The sequence below is a fragment of the Marmota monax genome, unplaced genomic scaffold (genome assembly GCF_021218885.2).
Source record: "Marmota monax isolate L192 unplaced genomic scaffold, Marmota_monax_Labrador192_F-V1.1 WCK01_AAM20220418_F8-fsc00069, whole genome shotgun sequence".
Taxonomy (NCBI): Eukaryota; Metazoa; Chordata; class Mammalia; order Rodentia; family Sciuridae; genus Marmota; species Marmota monax.
In genome coordinates this window covers 4,401,383-4,417,201 of record NW_026695243.1, presented here as the reverse complement: position 1 = coordinate 4,417,201, position 15,819 = coordinate 4,401,383, and the positions used below count along the sequence as shown (strand labels likewise).

General features: G+C 42.8%; 2 protein-coding genes across 6 annotated transcripts in view; one reads left to right on the top strand and one right to left on the bottom strand.

The window, feature by feature from the left end:
• The window catches only part of Tmod1 (tropomodulin 1), a 76,992-nt gene extending 68,426 nt beyond the window's left edge, over positions 1-8,566 (top strand). For both annotated transcript variants that reach the window (XM_058578087.1, XM_046457275.2), the window contains exon 10: positions 6,954-8,566. In XM_058578087.1, coding sequence (XP_058434070.1) covers positions 6,954-7,018 — 65 coding nt within the window. In that variant the 3' untranslated portion in view covers positions 7,019-8,566. The remainder of the gene's footprint in view (positions 1-6,953) is intronic.
• Positions 7,401-15,819, bottom strand: part of Tstd2 (thiosulfate sulfurtransferase like domain containing 2) — a 30,805-nt gene continuing 22,386 nt past the window's right edge. For 2 of the 4 annotated variants that reach the window (XM_046457271.2, XM_046457274.2), the window contains exons 6-11: positions 15,135-15,240; positions 11,906-12,024; positions 11,278-11,436; positions 10,519-10,657; positions 9,577-9,849; positions 7,401-8,536 (exon numbers count right to left, since the gene is read on the bottom strand). In XM_046457271.2, coding sequence (XP_046313227.1) covers positions 8,427-8,536; positions 9,577-9,849; positions 10,519-10,657; positions 11,278-11,436; positions 11,906-12,024; positions 15,135-15,240 — 906 coding nt within the window. In that variant the 3' untranslated portion in view covers positions 7,401-8,426. Of the gene's footprint in view, positions 9,850-10,518; positions 10,658-11,277; positions 11,437-11,905; positions 12,025-15,134; positions 15,241-15,819 lie in introns of all 4 variants that reach the window. The other 2 variants (XM_046457272.2, XM_046457273.2) reach the window with 2 other exon arrangements.

The following is a 15,819-nucleotide window of genomic DNA, read 5'->3' as shown; positions in this document are numbered from 1 at the left end:
TTCTTTCTGGGTGAAACCAGGGAATAAGTGTTTTAAAGGGCAGTGTCTTCAGTGAATTTTTCATCAAATTCACACCTGCTCTGCCCAGGTTCTTTCTAGTTTCCAGTCCTCAGTAAAATGCAAAGAGCCGAAACCTGAGGTACAAGTCACAGCCCAGGTATGTGGCTTCCTGGTGGTGATGAGGCAAGATTAGTGTGAAGGAGAATGGAGAGTGTGTAGGCGTGCAGGGGGCACGTCAGGGCACCACAGACCATGTGCGAAGATGACCACAGAGCTCAGGCACAACTCACACTGGGCACAGCTGTCGATCAAGTCCCTCATCTCCATGAACACCTCCAAGTGCTGTAAGAACGAACTGGGTTTTGAAGACACTGGTTCCTACTCTTTAGCATATCACACTCAGGGGCTGTTCATTCATTGCTCCCTCCAGAGGCCACTTTTTCTAAGAACCTCAGGTCTGGTCTCTTAGAGAGAGAAAAGTGCCCTTGTTTGAAATTAAATTAGAACACACACAAATAACCAAGCATCATAATCATGATTATCATATCACAGAGGTGACGACTGAACTGAGTAGTTGAAGGCCCCCGTAGGACTGTGATCTGGCTGCAGACTTGGCATTTTAAAAGCCTCCAGTCTTATTCTAGAGAATAATCTCACGTTTCCTCCTCCTAGCTAAAGATTAAGCTTCTTCCGTGCCCTTTAATGCCTGTTTCTGGGTTGATTCAGCTTCTGTCTTCCATAGTGTGATGGTCTAGAGATTTATCTTTTTTGATGATCAGAGGTCAGGGGTGCTGCAGGGGGCAGAATCATCTAGAAGCTGGACAAAGGACTGTGAGAATTCTCTCCCAATCCCGAGTCCAAAAGTCAAAACTCAGGGTCTCTCAGAAGCCATTCTGAGTCTAGAATGCTGGAACCTGAAGGGACGTAGGGCTCAGTCCCCAAATTATCTTCTGGAGAAACTGAAGCCTGGAGTGGTCAGGGGGATGGAGGCCCTGGCTCAGGCAGGTTACCAATTGTTAAGTTACAGCAAGCATTTCTGAAGACTTTGGTGTGCCCAGCACTGTGCCAGGTGACATTAGGGGCAGCAGAAAGGTCAGTTCTCTGATTCAAGAAGTTTTACAACCTTTTAGGGGAAAAAAGACTCAAAGCCATGCCTAAAAATCAAGAATGTCTCCAAACTCTGTCCAAACAAAGTGAGGAAATGATTTATGAGGCCAGAAGCCAGTTAAGCAAAGCATCCTGATGGGGTAGGGCTTTAGCCAGCCTTGAAAGGAAGGGCTGGGTTGCTGGGGGAGGGCGGGAGGCATCCTTGCAGGGCTCTAGAAAGTGTTGGGACTGCCTACTAGGGTACTTAGGAAAGGCTGGGAGCCAGTCTATGGGGTGGCAGAGACAGGAAGATCTAAAGGGGTTGGAGGAACCGTAACAGGGAGTTAGGCCTAGAAGGGAAAATAGTCACAGAGAAGGAAGGGAAGAGTGTTCAAGCACGGGGTATAGCATGAGCAAACAGTGGGTGGTGTTCACAGGAGCAGGGCTGGTACATGTTGGGGAGGCTGGGGCCCCCTAAGCTCAGGCTGTTGGTAATGAAAGCAGGCGGAAGTGGGAACTGTGGCAGTTTGCTTGCAGGGGTGTCAGACAATAAAAATGGGCCTCTGGGTTATCCCAGGGAACTGTGTGCAGCTGCTCCCTTGGGGTGTCCCACAGACAGAATCAGAACCACATCATCTCAGAGATTACAGGCCACATTTGAAGTGCTAGCTGGCAATATCAATTTCTAGTTTTAAAAGCAAATTTGTGCCCATTTTCTAATTTTTGTAAGAGAAATGCTTCTGATTTCGATGGTGCCTTGGCTCCTGCCTGCACAAGAGAATCCTGATTCCCTTCCCAACACTGTCTTCCTCCTTGCTTTCAACCTGTGATCTTGCAGCCAGGCTTCCATGTTTTCAATTGGGTGCTTTTACCATGAAAGCCTCCTGTTGTCCTTAGGGCTCTGGGGGCTCAGCAGAGCTGCAGCAGGGAACAGAGCCAGGAAGGGAACAGGCCCCTCATGGGTCCCTAACACTTGGCCTAACTTGGGGCCTTGCTTGCCTGTGAGTAGGTGGACTCCTCCCTGGGGGATATTCGGTCTCCAAGGCTCCCAGGTCAGTCTTACTGCAGACAGGTGGGCTGCCTGGGACTCATGAGGTGCATTTTTGGTCTTTCTCCCACTGTGTGCTGATCTCTCAGGAGACTGTGTGGGTGGAGGACACCAAGGTGGAGTGGATATCAAGGAGCAGCTGAGCTATAGACCTGCAGACCCACAGCAGTGCCTCAGATGACTCCTGTCTCCACTCTATTTATAGCTAAGGCCAGGCCAATGTGGACCCCAGGCCCTCTAAACCTGCCACTGGAGCTCTTTCCACTTAACAAAATCTGAATTGCAGCCTCCAAGTTAAGGCAGCGGTAGAGAGGGGATAACATGTTCAAAAGCAGAGAACGTCCTTCCCCGGAAAGTTGTTCATCCGCTGCATTCTGAAGGAAGCCCCCCCAACCACTTTTTATTTTTTAACTTGTTCTTTTTAGTTATACATGATAGTAGAATATATTTGGACATATCATGCATACATGGAGTACAACTTCCCATTCTTGCAGTTGTACATGATGTGGAGTTACATGGGTCGTGTATTCATATATGAACACAGGAAAATTATGTCCGACCCATTCTACTGTCTTTCCCATTCCCAAGCCCCCTCCACCTTGGGTGTCCAATCCAGTGACACCCCCACCCATTGTAAGTCAGCATTTGCATATCAGAGAGAACAGTCAGCCTTTGTTTTTTTTGGTATTGGCTTATTTCACTTAGCATTCACTTATGCACAAATGCCATAATTTCTTTTTTCTTTATGGCTCAGTAATATTCCATTGTGTATATATACCATGTCTTCTGTATTCATTCATCTGTTGAAGGGCACCTAGGTTGGTTCCATAGCTTAGCTATTGTGAATTGGGCTGCTACGAACATTGATGTGGCTGTATCACTATAGTATGCTGATTTTAAGTCTTCTGGGTATATGCGAAGGAGTGGGATAACTGGATCAAATGGTGGTACCTTTCCAAGTTTTCTGAGGAATCTCCATACTGCTTTCCAGAGTGGATGTATCAATTTGCAGTCCCACCAACAACATATGAGTTACCTTTTCCCCCACATCCTCACCAACATTTGTTACTTGTGTTCTTGATAATTGCCACTGTGACTAGAGTAAGATGAAATCTCAGAGTAGTTTTAACTTGCCTTTCTCTAATTGCTAGAGATGTTGAACATTTTTTTTCATATATTTGTTGACCGTTCATATTTCTTCTTCTGTGAAGTGTCTGTTTAGTTCCTTTGCCCATTTACTGATTGGGTTATTTGTTTTGTTTTTGGTGTTAGGTTTTTTGAATTCTTTGTATATCCTGAAGATTAGTGCTCTACCTGTGGTACAGGTGGCAAAGATTTAAGGAAGCCCTAACAAGCACCCCAAACAGTGCAATAACAAGCACCATGAAACCAGTTTTTAAAAGTTTGATTATAAATTGACAATATATGATTGTATATAATTATGGGGTACAAAGAGGTGTGATGATTTAGGAATATGAAGTAGAATAATGAAATCGAGCTAGTTGACCCATCACTTGTCATACCATTTTTTTCACAACATTTGAAATTCATGATCTTAGCAATTTTGAAAGGTACAATACATTACAAAAAGTATATTCACCAAGATGTGTAATAGGTCTCAAACAAACAAAAAGTCCAATTCCTTCTGAGACTTCAGGCCCCTTGGCCATCAGCCCTTGTCCCTCCTGCTACCCTACAGCTTTTGTAACCGTCATTCTACTCTCCACTTTTGAGTTCAATTGTGAGAACATATGGGATTTATCTTTCTGTGCCTTGCTTATTTCACATAGTGTAACATGTTCAAATTCCATACATGCATGCATGGCAAATGGCAGAATTTCATCTTTTTAAAGGCCAAACAATATTTTGTGTGTTTGTGTGGGTGTGTGTGTGTGTGTGTGTGTCCATCCCACATTTTCTTTACCCTTCATCATTTGATGAAATTTTAAGATGATTCTGTACTTGGCAATTAGGAGTAGTTCTGCAAGGAACATGGGCATGAAGACAACTTTTTGACAAACAGATTAAAAATCTTCTGGGTAAATACCCAGAAGTGGGACTGCTGAATCCCAAATCAATTTCTTCATATTCCCCCATAACCATCTCAGGAAAAGAGTACTACCTTCCCCACAATCACCCGTGCCAGAAATCTGGACCTCTTCTGCCCTGACTACTGCCAACCAGTCACCTCCTCACTGACCCCAACACTGGCCTCTCATGGAGCCCCATCACATTAGCTTGGGCTCTGGCAACTTCTTCAGCCTTCAGCTCCTGCAGGCAGCACTTATCCCAAAGCTTGCCACCCTATTCTCCTGCTTCGAACCCTTGCTGGGCTCTCACTGTTCCCAGGCTCAACTCCTTCAAGTGGCTCCCACAGCCCTAACATGACATAACTGTGTCAGGCACTGTTCTGAAGACTTCCCATCTTACAAACTATGTTGTCCTCCCCTCTACCACACGCTATTATCATCCCTGTTTTTGCAGTAAGGAAACAGGTCTGCAGAAGTACAAAGTATATCCCATGGTTCATGGGCAGACCTGGGATTGGAACTAGCAGTCTGTGTCCAGAGCTGTATTCTGGAACTCACTGGAGACCATCCCATCAGGAGGCCTGGCCTTGCCTTGCCTGATGAGGTCCTGCCAGACTCAAGCCATGCTCTTGCCATGCTATACCACCCATTCCAGGTACTTTGTGTGCCCCCAAGTGACTCAGAAATAAGCTTAAAAGGGTCATTACTCCTAATGCCATGTACCTTTCTTATCCTCTGCCATTTCATTCTTTACGATTCAACTGACCTGTTACTGCCCATCCTGGGAAGGTTGTAGCACTCCATTAAAGTACCTTTCACATCTCACAGTACTATGCTGGAGAAACTGTAAATTTTTCTGTTACTATTGATACATTTTGGCCTGTTACACTGTATCATGATCATAGGAGCACTCAGTAAATGTCACTGAATTACATAAATGAATAGAAAGTGCTTCTTAAGGACATCAAAGACATGATTGGCAAGTTCAATTGGCCAAAAGTGGGAGTTTGGCAGCGGGATGGGGGTGTTCCTGGTAACTTGAGATTGCTTCTGGATCTGACAATCAAAGATTCTCTGGTTGCTGTGATGACAGGTAAGGAGGAGTTTAAAGAAAGCCTTAAGATTGAGTTAGAGGATACTGAAAGTCTTGGCTTTGACCCCCAGCTGTCACTTAATCACTGTAACTTGGGGCAAGTTACTCCCCTCTCAGCCTCATCATTAAAATGGAAAAATAATACCTGAATAAACAGGACTCCCTCCTTTCTCCAATGCTCCAAGTCTGTGCCCATGGATCTAGACCAGTACTGAGGGCAAAAAATAGAAAAAAAAAAAAAAAAGTATATGGGTCCCTTTTTATACCCACAGCCATGGGCTAGGGATTTGTTTTTGTCCAGGCTCCTCCAATGGCTCTTCTCCAGGAGAAGGGAGCTGGTCTTCCTTGTGAGAATCAGATGAGACAGGGATATGTAAGCTCTTTGTTGATAAGGCCAAGTTGTACTGAGGGAAGAAGTGCTAGATGGACTCAAGATGAGTCACAAGCCACAAACATGCACTCTCTGCCATACTTTCGTCATCTGTAAAATGGGGATGGCATGAACATCGCAGGATTGCTGGAGGGGCTTCAGTGGGCTGTGAAGTGTGAGGCCAGAGGACAGCCCTGCTGGGTTTGCTGGTAGCTAACTTGGTGATGCTTCAATGGCTGGTTCATAGAAACTCTGTTCGCTTTGGACAAATTTCTTTTTTTATTTTTAGGACTGGAAATTGAACTCAGGGCACTCAACCACTGAGCCACATCCCCAGCCCTATTTATTTGGAGACAGGGTCTCATTGAGTTGCTTAGTGCCCTCACCATTGCTGAGGCTGGCTTTGAACTCACAATCCTCCTGCCTCAGTCTCCCAAATTGCTGGGATTGCAGGCATGTGCCACCATGCTCGAACAAATTTCTTCTTTTTAGGTTTTGGCTTTTGTTTCCCTACATCTATTCCTAAGCTAGCAAGACACTGATCACCTTCAGGAATTGGGCTGAACACAGTGTCTTTTCCCAGAGAGATACTGCTTGCATCCTGATTTTGCATTGCTTATTCTTTTGACCTGGGATAAAGGGGAGTATGTAGGGGCTCAGACACAGGCTGAACTCTAGGCTCCACACCGAGCACCTGTATTACTGAGAACTTCCCCTCCAGCTCCCAGCCAGGTCTTGAACAACATACCTTCTTGTGGGTCTGCTTTATATACTCAGGGTCATACACAGGCCAATTTGGTTCTTTTTGCAGTTTGTATGCCCCACTATGTTAGACACACATCGACCATCTAAGCTTGGGAAAGCATCTAAGTATATAAACGTATTCCCCCTGGGCAACAGCTTCCTGCCACATCAGCATGCCCCTTGACTGCCACCTACCAGTCTACCAATTTTCTAGACCTTTCTTTCTCTGATGGCTGATAGTTTAATGCTTGGTCTTCAACTGCCAACACTAGACATCAATCCATCATTCTCTAAGCTTGCAAGCTCCTGGATAGTGGTGCTTTCCTCTTAATGTCATGGAAACAGTGTTGAATAAAAATTGCCTTGCTCCTGGGAAATGTTAAAAATGTCACTGTTAAACATAAGGGACACAGATACTGCAGGAAATCTTCAGGGTGGAAACTTGTTTATACAGGCAAGAGGTGGGCACGGCTGCTAACTCTGCCTGCTAACAAAAAATAAGCGAGAGGCTTCAGAAGTGACAGTGGTGGTCCCTAGTGCACAGGCACAAGTGGCTTACGTCTTATCTCCATTCCTTTTCAGTGAGGAAGAGGAGGCTCGCAGACTTGACGGGGCCCATCATTCCCAAGTGCCGCAGTGGTGTCTAGGGTGTGGAGGTGAAGACCACGCTGCTGAACTGGACGTGTTCTACTGACAATCCGCACCTCGCAGTGCAGACCAGGAGGCAAATGCTGGCACAAAACTCTTTTGTGGTTCAGTTCTTCATGCACTAAGGGTCTAGGTGAACTAGTGGTTGTAGTTGAAAATTTTATAAATTGTGGTTAATGTGAAGTTTTTCTTTAGTCACAGAAGTTCAGTCTGGTTATTATTTAAAAACTAAGAAGCCCTCAAATTGGCAGATCTTCCTGTAGATGATTTGACAGTGGCAGTGACTTAACCCCAAGGAGCCCAGATTGGTGGCCCTGCTGTGTGGTATTTCAGGTTCATTTACAATGTGGAACCCATAAACTAAAAATGCACTCTTCTACCTGGTTTGCAAGTATTAAATACTTTATTACAAATTTCATCTTAGCTATTTAGCAAAAGGAACAGATAAACACTCTTTATTAATCCTCCTTTAAATTTTAAAAACTTCAAGATTATAAGTTGCCAAATTGATTACTGGATCAGAGCCACTATTTTCCCCTTAAGAATACAAACTGAAGCCACAGAGCTCTGCCAGGAATCAAAAAACACCAAATTCCTTTTGCTGGATATGAAGTTAAAAAAAAAAAAAAAAAAAAAAAAGCAATGGTGAAATTTGAAGTTTCAAAAACCCTCCTGGGCAACAAACATATTCCTGAGTTACTTACGAACATTTGAGATGTATGTACAATTGAATACTGGAGCAGAAAGAAGTTTTTCCTCATTGAATGCCAACCTTATGACAGATGTGAGAACTTCTGGCTAAATACTTGAAAACACCTTTCTATACAGCATAGTGGGCAAATGGCTCATGAAAGGCCAAACACTAGAGGGGTGAATTTCCAGTCCACTGTGGATATGATGCTTATTATTATGGCCAACCTTACAGACTTAAACTACCTATCTCATCATTTATTAGACAAATCATTGAAGATCTCATGCATATAAATGAAGCCTCTGAAGGACAACAGTGCAGAAAACTTAAGATATTAAAGAACTGGGAAATCCTGGCCAAGCTATGAAAAGATGATTATTCTTAAAACATAATCTTGGTATTTCTACTGGACCTTTGCCCCTCTTTTTTAACAACATGGCATCTTTTGGGAGTTGGCAAAAAGGTTAAGCCACATTGCCCTTGTGCCTTTTAATATACCACAGTGGTTAACTTACATTTTTGTTTGTTGCTTTGGGGAGTTATTTTTATTAGGGATTCAGCAAATCTTGTGATAAAGGACAAGGCCAAAGAGCTAATGAACACAGACTAGGAGGCTTCTGATGAAGAAGGAAAAATCTTGTGCACTGAACTGTAGAGATGTGGACAGTACAGGGTAACTAGAGGTGGAGCCAGGGCATCACCACTATGAAGAGTGTCTACTGCGGCTGCAAATGGGCCCAGGAGCAGCACCATGCTGCAGGGATGGCCATCCCCACTCGGCTTCTCCTTGAAACACAACTGCAGCTGCATTCTGCATCACTGGAAACTGCAACATAATATTAAATCTGTTGGTCAACTTGTGGCTGTGTGTTTCTTGGGACCCATGTGACAGGGACATGTGCCTGGCATGCTGACCAGAAGGCTGGACAGCCACTGTGGTAGTACTGAATGATCTCATTAAGAAAGCGAACTGTGTTCCAGGTACTGATCTAGAAACTGCTCCTAAGATGCCAGTGCCATCGAGCCTCTCTAGATCTCTCAGAGATAACATTTAAAAGCTGAGAGCGTAAGTACTGGAGGAAGCAGGCCTGTGAGGAGAAATCTCACAGAAACCAAATCAAGTAAATTATGAAGCTTGGGCCATACCTTTAAGGGCATCTGCATCAGATGAGCTGTTGCTCTAGACCAGGGGATGGCAAACTTTCCTATAAAGGGCCAGGCAGTAAATATTTTAGACTTTGTGGGCCCATGGTCTCTATTGCAACTACTCAGTTGTGCCCCAGATCCTATAGGAAGAAGTAGGTATGTAGGTCTTTTCTGATAAATTTTACAAAAGCAGGAGGTGGGCCAAATGCTAGTATTGAGATCTTCTCAGGCAGTCAGAGAAGAGACAGAGGCAGGGAAGGGGAAGATGGCAGATGACCTAAGTGGCCTGGTTTAGGAACCCATTTTGAGGGCCCAAGATTCACAGTTTTGCCCCAGGATGGACACGTTTGCTGACAAGGGCAATGACTACTAATAGCCTGCTGCATGGCAGAGAGGGCATGAGTGACACAATCACCAGGCATAAGACTATGCCTCACAAGCTTTGGGATTCCATCAGCTTACCCATCTTCCATCTACCACCTTCTGAAATAGAATGCTTCAGTAAGTGATGAAAATTTGACTCTCTCCCCTCCCCCTGTGAAGTGTAGGTGGTCAACATGATGGTGACCAGTGTGCCACAATGGCACTGACCAACAGTGAAGTTCCTGATTTCTGTTTCTGCAGCCTTGACAATCTCTTATACAAAGTCACCCCACTGACTTTGAGAAGGCTTGGGGAATGCTAAAAGTGTCACTTACACAAGCAAAGACCCATCCTCACCAACACTGGGCTCTGGTGCAGGGTTCACAGAGAGTTGCGCATGCTGTGAGACTTCCCTTGGGATGCGTGGCCTTCGGGCTGTACACTCACATTCCTCTTTAAAACTGTCCTGGGTAGGGCCTGAAGCCTGCCTGTCCCCTTTGTCTTGACATGTGACACAACAGGCTGTGAATCCTTGTCCTTGACAGGCAGGACAGGTCAAAACAAGCTGGCGGCATTGGGGAGTGGAGCAGAGTTTATACTGGTCCCACTGGGCTCCACAGTATGAACATTCTAGGTTCAGAAAGAAAAGCCCTTATTATACACCCACACATAGACATGTACTTCTCCAGTTCCTAAATATAACTCTGAGCTCACCCATATCTAATACATCCTGTTGAGCCAGGGAAGGCTTCTAAATAGTACATCTCTTATCTTCAAACAAAGAAAATGCTGCCCCCTTACTTTCTTAGGAGTTTTGAGGAAAGGTTGTTGTTGGGAATTATCTTTCTGATGCTAGCACTTAACTGATCTATTTTTCTTTATCACATCTAGAAAAACAGGCCACAATGTTTCTCTTTTTCATTAGCTACTCCCAAAGTTGGACAACCAGCCCTTATTCAATGATCTTTTCCCTTAGAACACTTTTCCAATGGGGATATTCAGATGACTCCACATCTAAATTCAACTTTTGCAGTGTATACCATTCTCCCCGAGGCCAGAGTTTCTCTGGCTGCTACCAGAACACCTAACTACCTAATTCCTAGACAGCACATTATCTTCCTTCTCGGCTTGTTTTTCTCTGCTGACTTCCTGACACCACTGACACCAACCTTCCTCAAGTCTCTCACCTTGCTTATCTCTGGGCCTTTTCAGGTAATTAGTATCGGCCTGCCTTCCTGCAGCAATGATGAACTGGGAATGTGCCACACAGTATGGGCGTCTGCACTTGTGGTGACCTACCTGATAACACATCACTGTTATAGCACAGGGCATAGCGCTCATCAAAAACAAACAACTTCCCCTTGTAAAAACCATCAGGAAACTCTTCCAGGTACTTGTGGATACCACCCTTGAGCTGGAACACTTCCTTACACACTCCCTAGGAACAGAAAAAAAGGAAATCTGAAGAAACAAGCAGAGACCTAGAGGAAGATCCACAGAGCAGTGCCAAGTGCCCAAGTGGAGGATTCCCCACCTCTGCTATCTATCAGGGCTCCTTGCTCCCCCTGCAGGACAGAGGAATTGCTAACCAAAGGGTAAAGGAACCAACTGGCCAGACCTCGCCTACTGGGGGGAGGGGGAATGGGGGGATGGGTGATGACAGTAGTCGGCACCTTCACCCTCTAAGATCCTGGGAAGCCCAACTATTTTTGCTACCCCCTAAATATAGGAAGACATCTGCTAGGGCATGTGATATTACTGAATTTGCTCTTCTCAGGATCAAGCAAAAGGATTAGGAAAGTGGAGATGTTGAACTAAGCTTTCTCTTTTGTACTTGATGAGTCTCTAAGACTGTTAAGTGTTTTTCTCATCTTGAGATTTAAGAACCTCAGATTTTGCACTTGGAAACTCTATGGTGGAACCATACAAGGGAAAAACAAATCCTTTGGCTGGCTGGAGGGTGGGAGAGGACTGGGAAGGGGTGGAAAGCACCACACAGGCTGCTGGTAGAGACTTTGTCACCTCCATGTTGGCAGCATCTCCAGGGCGGTAGCTCACCTTGGCCTTCAGGTAGGCTGAGCCGCGCTCACATCGGATGCCCCCAGTGCAATACATCAGCACCCTTTTTTCTCTGAAAAGTTCTAGATTTGTGTCAACATAGCTAGGAAAATAACTGAATTTCCTGATGTCTGGGGCTAAGCAGCCCTGGAATCGCCCCTACAATGTAGAACAGCAGAAGGAAAATTTTCAGAAAAACATACCAAAAGTTCTCTATATCAACAATTCCCATCCTTGGCAAAGAGCATTTGCCAGTTGCTCTTCTCATCCCAAACTCTGACCTTTTAACCTCAAATCTGGAACTAGAAACAAGGCTGGCAGGCTGTAGATGACCTTCCTACTGAATCCACAGGGGAACTGGAGAGGTTACCCAAAGTCAACTTTATAAGATCATTGACACATGTCAGAAGAGTCAAAAAGTACATTATTTGCCAAGAGGTCTTTAATTCATATATTCTTAGACATTCTCACCAGATTCTAAGTGGAAAGGCTTGGATTTTCTTTGTAGCTGCTAGTAATGGAAGGTGATCTGTGTGGTCAGTGGTTCCCCTTGGGAAATATCCCATGCCACAGGAAGGGGGAGATTTACCTATACTATTCACTAAATTCGATTCTGGTTGTTACTTACTATTTTGCTTTCATAGAAGTTCCTGCAGTCCAGTAGGATAGTATCACTTTGTTCTTTATCTGCCTGAGATAAAAATTTTTCTACTTCTTTATGAAATTCACCTGGGGATAAATGGATTCCTAAAGCCAAACCAAAAAATTATGTTAAAACAACAACAAAAGGAAACACCTAATCACAACTTATGTAGCCTGAATTTTATGTTGGCTTTGTTTCTTTCCACCCAAACCTCTTTTCCCCATAATGACAGACTCCAAATAATATTTGATAATCATAATAATGATAAAATAATTTAGTGAGGCCTTCATCTTCCTCCTCCTAAGAGGACTACAGAGAGCAGGTAGGTTAGAAATAATTAGCTGAAGAAATTTGCTCATACTTGGCCTAATCAAGTGATAAAACCCATGTAACTGGGATCTATTTGGGTTTGCTCATTCATTGTATGCTCACTAGTGAGTGGGTCAGGAAATGGCCACTGTTCTATTGTCACTGTGCATGAAGGAGCTCTGGAATATATGTGCTTGATTGTAGGCTACAAACAGTTTTATACCAAGGCTAAATCCAAGTTCAAGGATAAGAACCTTGGCTTAGTCCACTGAAAACACTGAAATTTTGAAAATAAAGTTAGAATATGTCTTTTAAAAATGCAAAAGGGAGGGGCCAGGGTTGTGGCTAAGTGGTAAAGTGCTTGCCTAGCATGCATGAGGCACTGGGTTCAGTCCCCAGCACCACATAAAATAAAAACAAATAAAGGTGTTGTGTCCATCTACAACTAAAAAAATATTTTTTTTAAAAAAATGCAAGAGGTAAGAAAAATGTGTCTAACTTTGTGTACATGATTAAGAGAGAAAGAGGTGGGAGGAGTTGCTACAGGAATGACATATGAGAAAAAAAAGGAAAGAAAGAAATGGATAAGAAAGTGAGAAGATGGGTGAGTGGAGAAAAATATTAAAAACCAGGGGACTATAGGAAAGAACCTTTGCCTGTAGGATAGAAATATTCCATAACCTCGGGGATCCAGACATCAGAGTAGATGGTGGGAACTTTTGGTGAATTTGACATTGTAGGGTGATTATGACTCATGCAGGGATTCTGGTGACTTACCACCATTCACGATAGAGTTTTATAGCACTAAAGAAGCCTCACTCTGCCCTATAAGCACCCGACAATGCTCTGTACCCTGGAGAGGCTAAAGGCCCCACAGCACAGCCAAAGAGCCTGTGTTTCTACTAGTCTAAACTAGGATTACAGGGAGTATGTAACCAGGCCAGATGCTATTTAAGTCAATGTCATATGACTGCATGGATACCAAAAGAGTGGGGTAAAAAAGGATATTAAAAAATGTGATGAGAAGTGTAGAAATTGGATAAGACTTCATCCTGCATGGAGTCACAGGGAACCTAAGCTGTTATTGCTGCTGCTATTATTGGTGTTGCATTACTGGCCCTGAGAATGCCTGACTGGATCATGATCTAGACAGACATGTTTCAAAGGTCCCTTTGAACAACTTAGTTCAAATGAAAGTAGCATGGCAAGGCATGGAGCCCACTCTTCCCTGAGCTCCTGAGCAGCGCCCTGTAGCACCAAGAAGAGCTTTTGTTGTTGGCATGGTGCTTTCTGTTAAGATGGGGCCACCAAGTAGACTTATCTTCTCATGTAAGAGTTGTCTTCTCCAAGATGCTGGTATCTTACTCCCACATTTCCCTCTGCCTTGACACTTAGCCTTCTTTTAAATAATGTGCATATTGAAAAATGAACACCTTAGAGTCAAGTGCCCTTTGCAATTCCAATGAAAGAAGGCAATACTACCTATGGAGTAGTCTTGTGGGGTGGAGAAAGAAAAGAAAGGAAAAAAGTAAGAAACTGAATCTGATCGTATCTGGTCCTGACTTAACATGGTAGCCACTGTACCTCTAGCTGATAAGCACTTGAAATGTGGTTTGAGACGTGCTAATAAGTGTGACATACATACTGAACTTCAAGGACTTGGTATTAAAAACAAAAAACTGGGGCTGGGACTGTAGCTCAGTGGTAAAGCGCTTGCCTGGCTTGTGAGGCACTGGGTTTGATCCTCAGCACCACATAAAAATAAATAAAGATATTGTATGTCCACCTACAACTAAAAAAATATTCAAACAAACAAAAAAACTAACTGAAGTTGAAATCAATGTTTTGAATATAGCACAGTAATACAATAAAATATTAAATTAATTTCAACTTTTTACATGCGTAGCTACCACAAAATTAAAAATTGTATTATGTGGCTTGCATAATTCTATTAGCACCATTCTAAATCTAATTACCAATTTGTAGGAAATACTGGAAACTGAGGAAAATTCCATGGGGATGCAATTAAAATTATCTGGATGAGAAACTCTATAGGCCAAATGACCTAGTTCCTTCAAAAACTAAATGGTAAGGTGGGAAAAAAAGATGGAGGTGAATTTATAGATTTAAAGACACTTATAGAGGCACATTGATGAAATCACAATGAATGGGTCTCATCTGAATCTTAACAGAAATGTAACAAATAACAATACACTGGGAACTAATTAGGTATTTGAAATACTAAGATATTACCATTAAAATGTTTTAGGTGTCACAATAGTATTACTTTTTTTTTTTTTCCAAACTTTGTCTTTTATGATTGAAATGACATGGCATTGGTATTTCCTTCAAAAGGATGGGACGGGGCTGGGGTATAGAGAGAAGCTGGCCATGGATTAGTAATTGCCAAAGCTGTGTGATAGCACACAGAAGTTTGCTATACTATTTTCTCTACTCTTTAATGTCTAGAAATTTTCATAACAAGTAAAATAAAATAAATTTTAAAATCCCACAAAATAAGTATCTTTCAACCATCCATAGGACAAAGGAAAGGGAGAAAGGAACATTCTAAAGCATTGTAGACTGCTTTGGTATTGAAAGCCACTTGGTTTCTGTGGCAAAAAGTGCGTGCTCTATTCTGCTGGTGAACTATTTACAAGTAATTACACTCTTCACAAACTGCTGTCTTTGAAAATAAAAAACAACTTCATGGCTAAAAATAATAATAAGTAATTCTAAGGGGTGTGTTCCATAAGCACCACAGAGAAGACCCAGGTTGTGAGCTAACTCAGAGCTGTTTTAAAGAGAATATTCATCAAGACTCTTGCTGATCAGTGTCTAACTTTCCTATTAAATTTTGCCCCTATGACAAAAAGCATAACTCTACTTTTAAAAATAAGCATACCAGGCTTCTTGTAGGAGATCTTATAGGGGCTGATCCCCATGGGCACAATTTCTTCAAATACACCAACACGCAATTCTGGAAAACAGTGAGCTCCTCCTCTGCTGATCTAGACAAAGAGAAACAAAAAAGAATACAGTCTTCCTATATCATTACCAGGTCTAAGTACTAAATGTAAATATTATGGTTTGTTGAAGTCTTAAGAAACCTCAAATTAAAACAAAGATTAAGAAACTACAATGGGCATAGAGTTAGGCCCAGAATGTTCCAGATAATTCAAAATATTAATAAATAGTTATTGCATCTCTCATGTGCAGGAATGTTATGTTCTATGGGTATGGGCATTTAACTATAAAACTGAAGAACCCCCTGAGCAATTCCCAATGTGTGATTACACCCCAGCTGCTAGTCTGGAGCAATGACTTCTTTTTCTATTGTCACTAGCATGAACACTTCCCAAGGCATTTCCCATCATCTTATTATCTATTGTGATGAAGCATAAAATCACTCAAAAACTGCTCTACTTCTCTATGTGGTGTGAAGTGTCAATCTTAATTTTAGGTTTACTAAAAACATAGTAAAATCAAAATGATCTGCTCAAACAGATAGTCCCACAAATGAATGAACACATCCACATTTTAGAGTCAAACTGTGTAAGAGTAACATCTTTATTGTGTAAAATGGGAGA